Source organism: Salmo trutta, chromosome 10, assembly GCF_901001165.1.
Source record: "Salmo trutta chromosome 10, fSalTru1.1, whole genome shotgun sequence".
NCBI lineage: Eukaryota > Metazoa > Chordata > Actinopteri > Salmoniformes > Salmonidae > Salmo > Salmo trutta.
The window spans coordinates 44,167,666-44,181,748 of NC_042966.1; the positions used below are offsets into that span (position 1 = coordinate 44,167,666).

At 46.0% G+C, this 14,083-nt stretch overlaps 1 protein-coding gene across 2 annotated transcripts in view; it reads right to left on the reverse strand.

The window, feature by feature from the left end:
- The window catches only part of LOC115201753 (CSC1-like protein 2), a 113,117-nt gene that overhangs the window by 10,142 nt on the left and 88,892 nt on the right, over positions 1–14,083 (reverse strand). For both annotated transcript variants that reach the window (XM_029765637.1, XM_029765635.1), the window contains 4 exons: positions 13,086–13,151; positions 5,689–5,851; positions 4,620–4,725; positions 2,326–2,493 (listed from right to left, as the gene is read on the reverse strand). In XM_029765637.1, the coding sequence (XP_029621497.1) occupies positions 2,326–2,493; positions 4,620–4,725; positions 5,689–5,851; positions 13,086–13,151 (503 nt within the window). The remainder of the gene's footprint in view (positions 1–2,325; positions 2,494–4,619; positions 4,726–5,688; positions 5,852–13,085; positions 13,152–14,083) is intronic.

Consider the following 14,083-nt stretch of genomic DNA (forward strand, 5'->3'; position numbering starts at 1 on the left):
AGACCCTTAAATTGAGAGTGAGTGAAGGGTAGACACAGGAAAACCTGGCTCCCTGTAGAGGAAAGGCTGTGCAACCACTGCACCACAGCAGAACCTGAGACAGAACTGCATTTTCTGACAAAATGTAAAAAAATATATAAAACAATTAGAGTGTAATTTCCCCAAATGTCAAACCCTTATTCAAAGTTACAGCCTTGAATTCATTCGGAAAGTATTCAGACCCCTTGACTTTTTCCACTTTTTGTTACATTACAGCCTTAGTCAAAATAAACAATGTCCCTCTTCAATCTACACACAATAGCCCATAAGGACAAAGCAAAAACAGTTACAATTTTTACACATTTATTACAAATAAAAACCGGTAATATCACATTTACATAAGTATTCAGACCCTAAACTCAGTACTTTGTTGAAGCACCGTTGGCAGCGATTACAGCCTTGAGTCTTCTTGGGTATGACGCTACAAGCTTGGCACACCTGTATTTGGGGAGTTTCTCCCATTCTTCTCTGCAGATCCTCTCAAGCTCTGTCAGGTTGGATGGGGAGCGTCGCTGCACAGCTATTTTCAGGTCTCCCCAGAGATGTTCAATCGGGTTCAAGTCTGGGCTCTGGCTGGCCACTCAAGGACATTCAGAGACTTGTCCTGAAGCCACTCCTGCATTGTCTTGGCTGTGTGCTTAGGGTCGTTGTCCTGTTGGAAGGTGAACCTTCGCCCCAGTCTGAGGTCCTGAGGGCTCTGGAGCAGGTTTTCATCAAGGATCTCTCTGTACTTTACTCTGTTCATCTTTCCCTCGATCCTGACTAGTCTCCCAGTCCCTGCTGCTGAAAAACATCCCCACAGCATGATGCTGCCACCACCATGCGTCACTGTAGGGATGGTGCCAGGTTTCCTCCAGACGTGACGCTTGGCATTCAGGCCAAAGAGTTCAATCTTGGTTTCATCAGACCAAAGAATCCTGTTTTTCATGGTCAGAGTCTTTATGTGCCTTTTGGCAAACTCCAAACAGGCTGTCATGTGACTTACTGAGGAGTGACTTTCATCTGGCCACTCTACCATAAAGGCCTGATTGGTGGAGTGCTGCAGAGATGGTTGTCCTTCTGGAAGGTTCTCCCATCTCCACAGAGGAATTATAGAGCTCTGTCAGAGTGACCATTGGGTTCTTGGTCACCTCCCTGACCAAGGCTCTTCTCCCCAGATTGCTCAGTTTGTCCGGGCGGCCAGCTCTAGGAAGAGTCTTGGTGGTTCCAAACTTCTTCCACTTAAGAGTGATGGAGGCCACTGTGTTCTTGGGAACCTTCAATGCTGTATAAATGTTTTGGCACCCTTCCCCAGATCTGTGCCTCGACACAATCCTGTCTCGGAGCTTTACGGATAATTCCTTCGACCTCATGGCTTGGTTTTTTTCTCTGACATGCACTGTCGACTACACACATTTGCAAAAATGTCTAAAAACCTGTTTTTGCCTTGTCATTATGGGGTATTCTGTGTAGACTGATGAGGAAAAAAAGTAATTTAATCCATTTTAGAATAAGGCTGTAACGTAACAAAATGAGGAAAAGGGTAAAGGGTTTGAATACTTTCTGAATGCACCGTATGCTTGAAAATATGGAGAGTGGTACTCAGCAATGTATTGGATTTGCCCCAAAACATAACATTTTGTATTGTTAGGTTCTAATTTTGGACACTAGAGAAGCTTAACCAAGTTTAATTCTTCCCAAAGGGTCGACACAGCTGTAATTCAGAAAACAGACATGGCTTCCCCTGTGGTGGTATTCATACCTCACTTTGGGTGGAGTCTCCTCCTTATCGCTAAACATTGCAACATTCATGCTAAGCAGGGAACTAAGTGATATGGTTCCTCCCCTTATCATTACTGTAATGTGCCATTGTTTTCCTATCCTCAGCCCCTCCCAAGCTTCATTACGTCTCTTTTGTAACTAAAGTTCCTATACTTCTGAGTATAACAAAGTTCCAAGTTTAATCCCGAATCAGAACAGTATTCAGGGCAAAGGGTTAACTGGTTTGTCCATTTTTTGTTTTTGCAGTATTACTTTAGTGCCTTGTTGCTAACAGAAGAGATTTCAGATTTTAAATGTTTAATTCATTTGTAAAAAATAAAAACATAATTCTACTTTGACATTATGGGGTATTGTATGTAAGCCAGCGACAAAAAAAAATAAATCTAAATTTGATCAATTTTTAAAATTCAGGCTGTAACAATAAAATGTTGGAAAAAGTCAAGAGGCGTTGAACACTTTTTGAAGGTACTGTATATGAGACAGACTGTTATGGCCCAGAGCGGCCACTAGGTGGCGACCTCGTACCTGTGCGGAGAGTGGAGAAGAACAGGAGCCAGAAGAGACAGAGGATGGGTGCTGCCACCACCTGGTTGACGGCTCCAGAGTGGATCTTCTTGTCCAGCTTGGAGGGAAGGTAGGCATAGTACATGTTGTAGCGATCTGCCAGGTGCTTCAACAGCATGTACATCAGACCTGGAGGGAGGGAGGGAGGGAGGGAGGGAGGGAGGGAGAAAGAGAGGGAGAAAGAGAGGGAGAAAGAGAGGGAGAAAGAGAGGGAGAGAGAGGGGTAGAGAGAGACAGAGAGGGGTAGAGAGAGAGAGGGGTAGAGAGAGAGGGAGAGGGGTAGAGAGAGAGAGGTAGAGAGAGAGAGGTAGAGAGAGAGAGAGAGAGAGAGAGAGAGGTAGAGAGAGAGAGAGAGAGAGAGGTAGAGAGGGAGGGAGGGAGGGAGGGAGGGAGGGAGGAGCAGAGCCAGTCATTGGGCGAAAAAACTAGATTGTCCATAAGCCCCACTACAGGGGTCCCCTCCCCTCTTCATTTTAGAAATGGAATGTGTCCCGGGAATATTGACTGTCAAACATTCACTAATCATTGTTACTTTCTCATAGTTATTCTGTCAGGTGATAAATAACCTACTAGTCAGGTGATAAATAACCTACTCCAGCCAGGTGATAAATAACCTACTCCAGCCAGGTGATAAATAACCCAGGTGATAAATAACCTACTAGTCAGGTGATAAATAACCTACTCCAGCCAGGTGATAAATAACCTACTCCAGCCAGGTGATAAATAACCTACTCCAGCCAGGTGGTAAATAACCTACTCCAGCCAGGTGGTAAATAACCTACTCCAGCCAGGTGGTAAATAACCTACTCCAGCCAGGTGGTAAATAACCTACTCCAGCCAGGTGGTAAATAACCTACTCCAGCCAGGTGGTAAATAACCTACTCCAGCCAGGTGGTAAATAACCTACTCCAGCCAGGTGGTAAATAACCTACTCCAGCCAGGTGATAAATAACCTACTCCAGTCAGGTGATAAATAACCTACTCCAGCCAGGTGATAAATAACATACTCCAGCCAGGTGATAAATAACATACTCCAGCCAGGTGATAAATAACCTACTCCAGCCAGGTGATAAATAACCTACTCCAGCCAGGTGATAAATAACCTACTCCAGCCAGGTGGTAAATAACCTACTCCAGCCAGGTGGTAAATAACCTACTCCAGCCAGGTGGTAAATAACCTACTCCAGCCAGGTGATAAATAACCTACTCCAGCCAGGTGGTAAATAACCTACTCCAGCCAGGTGATAAATAACCTACTCCAGCCAGGTGATAAATAACCTACTCCAGCCAGGTAATAAATAACCTACTCCAGCCAGGTGATAAATAACCTACTCCAGCCAGGTGATAAATAACCTACTAGTCAGGTGATAAATAACCTACTCCAGCCAGGTGATAAATAACCTACTCCAGCCAGGTGATAAATAACCTACTCCAGACAGGTGATAAATAACCTACTCCAGACAGGTGATAAATAATTTTATTGAATTGTGTTCGATTGACAACGCAACCAAACATCAACATTTAAAGGAGATCCATCTACTGTTTGGATAATTCCATCTGTATCACATAGTCTGGCTTCAATTCCAGGTTGAATCCTGTTTGATTCCAGTTTGTCTACAAATTAATAATTGATATGTTGGATCCACATCTCCATTTCAAGTTAAAGAATAGGACTCAATTCAATCAAACTTTAAATCCAGTTTAAATCCAGTTTAAATCCAGTTTGAATCCAGTCTGAATCCAGTCTGAATCCAGTTTGATTGAGTCATATTCTTTATGTTTCGTGTATTTCAGATCAATCTTGGGTCCAATTTTAACAACAGCTGTTTATGACTCCCTAAACGCTGTATAGGCCTAAATAGTATTATTGATGATATAATTTATAAAAGTATAGTTATATTTCATTTGCTCTGTTGAACCTACCCTTTGGAATAACTTTGATAGCAACAGTGAATCTGTTAAGTGGAGATTCCTCAATAATCATTCTCAACATAGCACATTGGTAACAGCCTAGAGTTTTTATTTTTTCTTATAGTGGATATTACGTTGAAGATCTGACATTGTTTCAAAGGTATAAATTCAACATATTTTATACAAGGCTTGTCTATGTTGAAAATTGATTACCATAATCCTGTGGTTGAAATTTCACCTTCAAAACAATAGTTGATGACTTTGTGCAAATCCATTATATTTTCCACGTTGATTTAACCCCTCTGTGCCCAGTGGCCAGTTAGTAACAGTGGATCTCAGCTCACCGAAGGGGACGATGATTGGACAGGTGATGCTGTATGTCATGACCACAGTGAAGACACACATCATCCAGGCATAGGCCGCCCCGAACTGGAACTCATACGCCTGGTGCTGCAGAGCATAGAAATAGAGTTATAGAAACTAGAGTTATAGAAACTAGAGTTATAGAACTAGAACTCATACACCTGGTGCTGCAAAGCATAGAAATAGAGTTATAGAACTGAGTTATAGAAACTAGAGTTATAGAAATAGAGTTATAGAACTGGAACTCAAAGACCTGGTGCTGCAGAGCATAGAAATAGAGTTCTAGAACTGGAACTCATGCTTGATGATGCAGAGACACACACATTAACAGGAGGATATTATTTTATGTCCTTAGGGAAGCTTAAGTTCAACAAAAGCATAGCTTGGTCAGGGGGTTGGGGTTCATTCCACTTCAACACAGTCAATTCAGGAAGTAAATTGAAATGTCAATTTACTCATTGCTCTCCTCATTGAAATGTCAGTTTACTTCCTGAATTGACTGGTTTTAACGGTATTTGACCATGACCCAGTCAGTAGCACAGTGTTTTCCCAACCCTGGTTCTCCAGTAGACCCAACAGTACAACCCTGGAGGACCAGGGTTGGGGGAACACTGCAGTAACATATAACCAGAGAGGAAGAGTGAGAGAATTGACTCCGCCCCAAAATCTGTCCACATGAAAATACAGCGTTAACCAGTGGAAGTGGGGATTTTATGTATGGGGGTCATTGAGTGTCGTATTTAGTCAACATAAAATGTAATTAGTAATTTGCAACGTGAGGCTTATTTGATCGAATAGAAGTTGTGTGATGTTTAGGTTGTTACGAATGTACTGATTTAAGTGGACGAATGTGGCATTCTGGCAACTTTGACAAAAAATATTTGCCGTTTTATGTCGGACATTTATTCCCATTGTTAGAGCGGTCAGTCGACTATCTTGTCAGTCCATAGATCATCTTTGATATAACTATTTTCACCCTAGTAGTGATGTAGTTTACGAGATGGAATAACTGAAGTCTTCCTGACCACCAGGTGGCGCTCCTCTACTCACCCTCTTGACGTTGCGTCTCTCGGCAGCAGAGCGAGCCAGACACAGCCGGGTCATATACATGAGCAGACCAGGGATCCTCAGCAGATCCATGGCGTTACCGATGAACGCCGACGCGATGACATAGTTCACAAAGAACGCCCCGTTGTCAGGCAGGAACACACACCTGGTGGGGTGGGGGGGACAGGAAATGACATCACAGCAATAACATACCTTTTTCAGACTATAGTGCCAACCAGAACAATACTACGCTGGATTGGATTTGTTCTGTTTCTCTTCACAGTATTCTTTCCAGCATGGTTTTTTAAACGATGTAGGATGAGTAACCAGGCCGGCCCAGTACGGGTCGATACAACAGTGTGAAAGGGGGAAATTACAGACTAACTCCGTACTAAATGACTATCCTAAACACAAAACAACAGCCAGTTAAATGAGGACACAATATGATGACAGAATATGGGAAGCTGTTCTGATTGGTCCAGAGGAGATAATTGTTAGCTGGTAAGATAAGAACCACTACGTTAGACTATGAGGTGGGGCGAAGACAGGAAATTACATCACAACAACAATATTACTCACTGAACCTCAGACCCTATTCACTCTGGATCTGAGACGATTAAATAGGTGTGGTAACTCATTCTAACCCTACTGGCCAGGTGTGGTAACTCATTCTAACCCTACTGGCCAGGTGTGGTAACTCATTCTAACCCTGCTGGCCAGGTAACTCATTCTAACCCTACTGGCCAGGTAACTCATTCTAACCCTACTGGCCAGGTAACTCATTCTAACCCTGCTGGCCAGGTAACTCATTCTAACCCTGCTGGCCAGGTGTGGTAACTCATTCTAACCCTACTGGCCAGGTAACTCATTCTAACCCTACTGGCCAGGTAACTCATTCTAGCCCTGCTGGCCAGGTAACTCATTCTAACCCTGCTGGCCAGGTAACTCATTCTAACCCTGCTGGCCAGGTAACTCATTCTAACCCTGCTGGCCAGGTATGGTAACTCATTCTAACCCTACTGGCCAGGTAACTCATTCTAACCCTGCTGGCCAGGTAACTCATTCTAACCCTACTGGCCAGGTAACTCATTCTAACCCTGCTGGCCAGGTAACTCATTCTAACCCTGCTGGCCAGGTGTGGTAACTCATTCTAACCCTGCTGGCCAGGTAACTCATTCTAACCCTGCTGGCCAGGTAACTCATTCTAACCCTGCTGGCCAGGTAACTCATTCTAACCCTGCTGGCCAGGTAACTCATTCTAACCCTACTGGCCAGGTAACTCATTCTAACCCTGCTGGCCAGGTAACTCATTCTAATTCTGCTGGCCAGGTAACTCATTCTAACCCTGCTGGCCAGGTAACTCATTCTAACCCTGCTGGCCAGGTAACTCATTCTAACCCTGCTGGCCAGGTGTGGTAACTCATTCTAACCCTACTGGCCAGGTAACTCATTCTAACCCTGCTGGCCAGGTAACTCATTCTAACCCTGCTGGCCAGGTAACTCATTCTAACCCTGCTGGCCAGGTAACTCATTCTAGCCCTGCTGGCCAGGTAACTCATTCTAACCCTACTGGCCAGGTAACTCATTCTAACCCTACTGGCCAGGTAACTCATTCTAACCCTGCTGGCCAGGTAACTCATTCTAACCCTGCTGGCCAGGTAACTCATTCTAACCCTGCTGGCCAGGTAACTCATTCTAACCCTACTGGCCAGGTAACTCATTCTAACCCTACTGGCCAGGTAACTCATTCTAACCCTACTGGCCAGGTAACTCATTCTAACCCTGCTGGCCAGGTAACTCATTCTAACCCTGCTGGCCAGGTAACTCATTCTAACCCTGCTGGCCAGGTAACTCATTCTAACCCTACTGGCCAGGTAACTCATTCTAACCCTACTGGCCAGGTAACTCATTCTAACCCTACTGGCCAGGTAACTCATTCTAACCCTGCTGGCCAGGTAACTCATTCTAACCCTGCTGGCCAGGTGTGGTAACTCATTCTAACCCTGCTGGCCAGGTGTGGTAACTCATTCTAACCCTACTGGCCAGGTAACTCATTCTAACCCTGCTGGCCAGGTAACTCATTCTAACCCTACTGGCCAGGTAACTCATTCTAACCCTGCTGGCCAGGTGTGGTAACTCATTCTAACCCTACTGGCCAGGTAACTCATTCTAACCCTGCTGGCCAGGTAACTCATTCTAACCCTACTGGCCAGGTAACTCATTCTAACCCTACTGGCCAGGTAACTCATTCTAACCCTACTGGCCAGGTAACTCATTCTAACCCTGCTGGCCAGGTAACTCATTCTAACCCTACTGGCCAGGTAACTCATTCTAACCCTGCTGGCCAGGTAACTCATTCTAACCCTGCTGGCCAGGTGTGGTAACTCATTCTAACCCTGCTGGCCAGGTAACTCATTCTAACCCTGCTGGCCAGGTAACTCATTCTAACCCTGCTGGCCAGGTAACTCATTCTAACCCTACTGGCCAGGTAACTCATTCTAACCCTGCTGGCCAAGTAACTCATTCTAACCCTGCTGGCCAGGTAACTCATTCTAACCCTGCTGGCCAGGTAACTCATTCTAACCCTGCTGGCCAGGTAACTCATTCTAACCCTACTGGCCAGGTAACTCATTCTAACCCTACTGGCCAGGTAACTCATTCTAACCCTACTGGCCAGGTAACTCATTCTAACCCTGCTGGCCAGGTGTGGTAACTCATTCTAACCCTGCTGGCCAGGTAACTCATTCTAACCCTGCTGGCCAGGTGTGGTAACTCATTCTAACCCTGCTGGCCAGGTAACTCATTCTAGCCCTGCTGGCCAGGTAACTCATTCTAACCCTGCTGGCCAGGTAACTCATTCTAACCCTGCTGGCCAGGTAACTCATTCTAACCCTGCTGGCCAGGTAACTCATTCTAACCCTACTGGCCAGGTAACTCATTCTAACCCTGCTGGCCAGGTAACGCATTCTAACCCTGCTGGCCAGGTAACTCATTCTAGCCCTGCTGGCCAGGTAACTCATTCTAACCCTGCTGGCCAGGTAACTCATTCTAACCCTGCTGGCCAGGTGTGGTAACTCATTCTAACCCTACTGGCCAGGTAACTCATTCTAACCCTGCTGGCCAGGTGTCGTAACTCATTCTAACCCTGCTGGCCAGGTAACGCATTCTAACCATGCTGGCCAGGTGTGGTAACTCATTCTAACCCTGCTGGCCAGGTAACGCATTCTAACCCTGCTGGCCAGGTAACGCATTCTAACCATGCTGGCCAGGTGTCGTAACGCATTCTAACCATGCTGGCCAGGTGTGGTAACTCATTCTAACCCTGCTGGCCAAGTAACTCATTCTAACCCTGCTGGCCAGGTAACTCATTCTAACCCTGCTGGCCAGGTAACTCATTCTAACCCTGCTGGCCAGGTAACTCATTCTAACCCTGCTGGCCAGGTAACTCATTCTAACCCTGCTGGCCAGGTAACTCATTCTAACCCTGCTGGCCAGGTAACTCATTCTAACCCTGCTGGCCAGGTAACTCATTCTAACCCTGCTGGCCAGGTGTGGTAACTCATTCTAACCCTGCTGGCCAGGTAACTCATTCTAACCCTGCTGGCCAGGTGTGGTAACTCATTCTAACCCTACTGGCCAGGTAACTCATTCTAACCCTGCTGGCCAGGTAACTCATTCTAACCCTGCTGGCCAGGTAACTCATTCTAACCCTGCTGGCCAGGTAACTCATTCTAACCCTGCTGGCCAGGTAACTCATTCTAGCCCTGCTGGCCAGGTAACTCATTCTAGCCCTGCTGGCCAGGTAACTCATTCTAACCCTGCTGGCCAGGTAACTCATTCTAACCCTGCTGGCCAAGTAACTCATTCTAACCCTGCTGGCCAGGTGTGGTAACTCATTCTAACCCTACTGGCCAGGTAACTCATTCTAAACCTGCTGGCCAGGTAACTCATTCTAACCCTACTGGCCAGGTAACTCATTCTAACCCTACTGGCCAGGTAACTCATTCTAACCCTACTGGCCAGGTAACTCATTCTAACCCTGCTGGCCAGGTAACTCATTCTAACCCTACTGGCCAGGTAACTCATTCTAACCCTGCTGGCCAGGTAACTCATTCTAGCCCTGCTGGCCAGGTACCTCATTCTAACCCTGCTGGCCAGGTGTGGTAACTCATTCTAACCCTGCTGGCCAGGTAACTCATTCTAACCCTGCTGGCCAGGTAACTCATTCTAACCCTACTGGCCAGGTAACTCATTCTAACCCTGCTGGCCAAGTAACTCATTTAACCCTGCTGGCCAGGTAACTCATTCTAACCCTGCTGGCCAGGTAACTCATTCTAACCCTGCTGGCCAGGTAACTCATTCTAACCCTGCTGGCCAGGTAACTCATTCTAACCCTACTGGCCAGGTAACTCATTCTAACCCTACTGGCCAGGTAACTCATTCTAACCCTACTGGCCAGGTAACTCATTCTAACCCTGCTGGCCAGGTGTGGTAACTCATTCTAACCCTGCTGGCCAGGTAACTCATTCTAACCCTGCTGGCCAGGTGTAGTAACTCATTCTAACCCTGCTGGCCAGGTAACTCATTCTAGCCCTGCTGGCCAGGTAACTCATTCTAACCCTGCTGGCCAGGTAACTCATTCTAACCCTGCTGGCCAGGTAACTCATTCTAACCCTGCTGGCCAGGTAACTCATTCTAACCCTACTGGCCAGGTAACTCATTCTAACCCTGCTGGCCAGGTAACGCATTCTAACCCTGCTGGCCAGGTAACTCATTCTAGCCCTGCTGGCCAGGTAACTCATTCTAACCCTGCTGGCCAGGTAACTCATTCTAACCCTGCTGGCCAGGTGTGGTAACTCATTCTAACCCTACTGGCCAGGTAACTCATTCTAACCCTGCTGGCCAGGTGTCGTAACTCATTCTAACCCTGCTGGCCAGGTAACGCATTCTAACCATGCTGGCCAGGTGTGGTAACTCATTCTAACCCTGCTGGCCAGGTAACGCATTCTAACCATGCTGGCCAGGTGTGGTAACTCATTCTAACCCTGCTGGCCAGGTAACGCATTCTAACCATGCTGGCCAGGTGTCGTAACTCATTCTAACCCTGCTGGCCAGGTAACGCATTCTAACCATGCTGGCCAGGTGTGGTAACTCATTCTAACCCTGCTGGCCAAGTAACTCATTCTAACCCTGCTGGCCAGGTAACTCATTCTAACCCTGCTGGCCAGGTAACTCATTCTAACCCTGCTGGCCAGGTAACTCATTCTAACCCTGCTGGCCAGGTAACTCATTCTAACCCTGCTGGCCAGGTAACTCATTCTAACCCTGCTGGCCAGGTAACTCATTCTAACCCTGCTGGCCAGGTGTGGTAACTCATTCTAACCCTACTGGCCAGGTAACTCATTCTAACCCTGCTGGCCAGGTAACTCATTCTAGCCCTGCTGGCCAGGTAACTCATTCTAACCCTGCTGGCCAGGTAACTCATTCTAACCCTGCTGGCCAAGTAACTCATTCTAACCCTGCTGGCCAGGTGTGGTAACTCATTCTAACCCTGCTGGCCAGGTGTGGTAACTCATTCTAACCCTGCTGGCCAGGTGTGGTAACTCATTCTAACCCTGCTGGCCAGGTAACTCATTCTAACCCTGCTGGCCAGGTAACTCATTCTAACCCTACTGGCCAGGTGTGGTAACTCTTTCTAACCCTGCTGGCCAGGTAACGCATTCTAACCCTGCTGGCCAGGTAACGCATTCTAACCCTACTGGCCAGGTAACACATTCTAACCCTGCTGGCCAGGTAACTCATTCTAACCCTGCTGGCCAGGTAACTCATTCTAACCCTACTGGCCAGGTAACACATTCTAACCCTGCTGGCCAGGTAACTCATTCTAACCCTGCTGGCCAGGTAACTCATTCTAACCCTGCTGGCCAGGTAACTCATTCTAGCCCTGCTGGCCAGGTGTGGTAACTCATTCTAACCCTACTGGAAACCAGCAGCATTCCGGACCTCGTGGGGTAAAATTAAAATACCCTGGCTAGTCTGCTAGGGGGTTCAGCCCTTCCTAAAAGACAACACTAAACAGATTAAAATACCCTGGCTAGTCTGCTAGGGGTTCAGCCCTTCCTAAAAGACGACACTAAACAGATTAAAATACCCTGGCTAGTCTGCTAGGGGGTTCAGCCCTTCCTAAAAGACGACACTAAACAAACAGATTAAAATACCCTGGCTAGTCTGCTAGGGGTTCAGCCCTTCCTAAAAGACGACACTAAACAAACAGATTAAAATACCCTGGCTAGTCTGCTAGGGGTTCAGCCCTTCCTAAAAGATGACACTAAACAGATTAAAATACCCTGGCTAGTCTGCTAGGGGTTCAGCCCTTCCTAAAAGACGACACTAAACAGATTAAAATACCCTGGCTAGTCTGCTAGGGGTTCAGCCCTTCCTAAAAGACGACACTAAACAGATTAAAATACCCTGGCTAGTCTGCTAGGGGGTTCAGCCCTTCCTAAAAGACGACACTAAACAAACAGATTAAAATACTCTGGCTAGTCTGCTAGGGGGTTCAGCCCTTCCTAAAAGACGACACTAAACAAACAGATTAAAATACTCTGGCTAGTCTGCTAGGGGTTCAGCCCTTCCTAAAAGACGACACTAAACAGATTAAAATACTCTGGCTAGTCTGCTAGGGGGTTCAGCCCTTCCTAAAAGACGACACTAAACAAACAGATTAAAATACTCTGGCTAGTCTGCTAGGGGGTTCAGCCCTTCCTAAAAGACGACACTAAACAGATTAAAATACCCTGGCTAGTCTGCTAGGGGTTCAGCCCTTCCTAAAAGACGACACTAAACAAACAGATAGTTCCATAAGGGACACATCAGAGAATATGGAAGCTGTTCTGACTGTCCGTAACTGAAAGACAGATAATTGTTACAAGCAGCACTAAGATATGACTGACAAACGTTTACATTATGAGCCAGAACGAGGCCAACAGAGACCACAATGCACAGGGTGAAGGTTCTAAGGTTGAGAGCAGACAGACACCAGACATACCATAAAGGTTGAGTTACTGCTGCTGACGAGTATTGTAAAGGACATACCCACATGCAAAGTTCAACAATTACATAAGATTTTGAAAATATCATTCTGGAGGTTGATAGGCAAGTTTCATTCATCCAAAGTAATATCTTGTGACTGACAATGTGGTCAAATCAAATCAACTGTATCTTATTAAAGCCCTTTTTTTACATCAGCCGATGTCACAAAGTGCTTATACAGATAGCCAGCCTAAAACCCCCAAACAGCAAGCAACACAGATGTAGAAAGTACGGTGGCTTGGAAAAACTCCCTAGATGCCAGGAACCTAGGAAGAAACTTTGGAGAGGAACTAGGAACTGCTACTTACTCAAACCTCACAGCGGCATCAGCCAGGAAGCGCTTGTCAAACAGCCATCGGAAGAAAACATCCAGACTGAAATGAAGAAGGAAACAGTTGAGTTCTCGGAGTGATGGTTGATGATTGGATTAGAGACTCCATGACTGAGAATGGGATCATAAAGGGACAGTTTCCTGCACCCAGATTAAGGCTAGTGAACCCAGATTAAGGCTGGTGAACCCAGATTAAGGCTGGTGAACCCAGATTAAGGCTGGTGAACCCAGATTAAGGCTGGTGAACCCAGATTAAGGCTGGTGAACCCAGATTAAGGCTGGTGAACCCAGATTAAGGCTAGTGAACCCAGATTAAGGCTGGTGAACCCAGATTAAGGCTAGTGAACCCAGATTAAGGCTGGTGAACCCAGATTAAGGCTGGTGATGGGCTCCATTGAGTGTCCGCCCTCAGATTGGAAGGTTGGGAGTTCGATCCCTAGCAGAGTCATACCAAAGACAATTAAAAAATATATATATACAGTTGAAGTCGGAAGTTTACATACACCTTAGCCAAATACATTTAAACTCACAATTCCTGACATTTAATCCTAGTAAAAATTCCCTGTTTTAGGTCAGTTAGGATCACCACTTTATTTTAAGAATGTGAAATGTCAGAATAATAGTAGAGAGAAGGATTTATTTCAGCTTTTATTTCTTTCATCACATTCCCAGTGGGTCAGAAGTTTACATACACTCAATTAGTATTTGGTAGCATTGCCTTTAAATTGTTTAACTTGGGTCAAACGTTTGGTGTAGCCTTCCACAAGCTTCCCACAATAAATTGGGTGAATTTTGGCCCATTCCTCCTGACAGAGCTGGTGTAACTGAGTCAGGTTTGTAGGCCTCCTTGCTTGCACACGCTTTTTCAGTTCTGCCCACAAAATTTCAATAGGATTGACTTTGTTGTCCTTAAGCCATTTTGCCACAACTTGGGGTCATTGTCCATTAGGAAAACCCGTTTGCAACCAAGCTTTA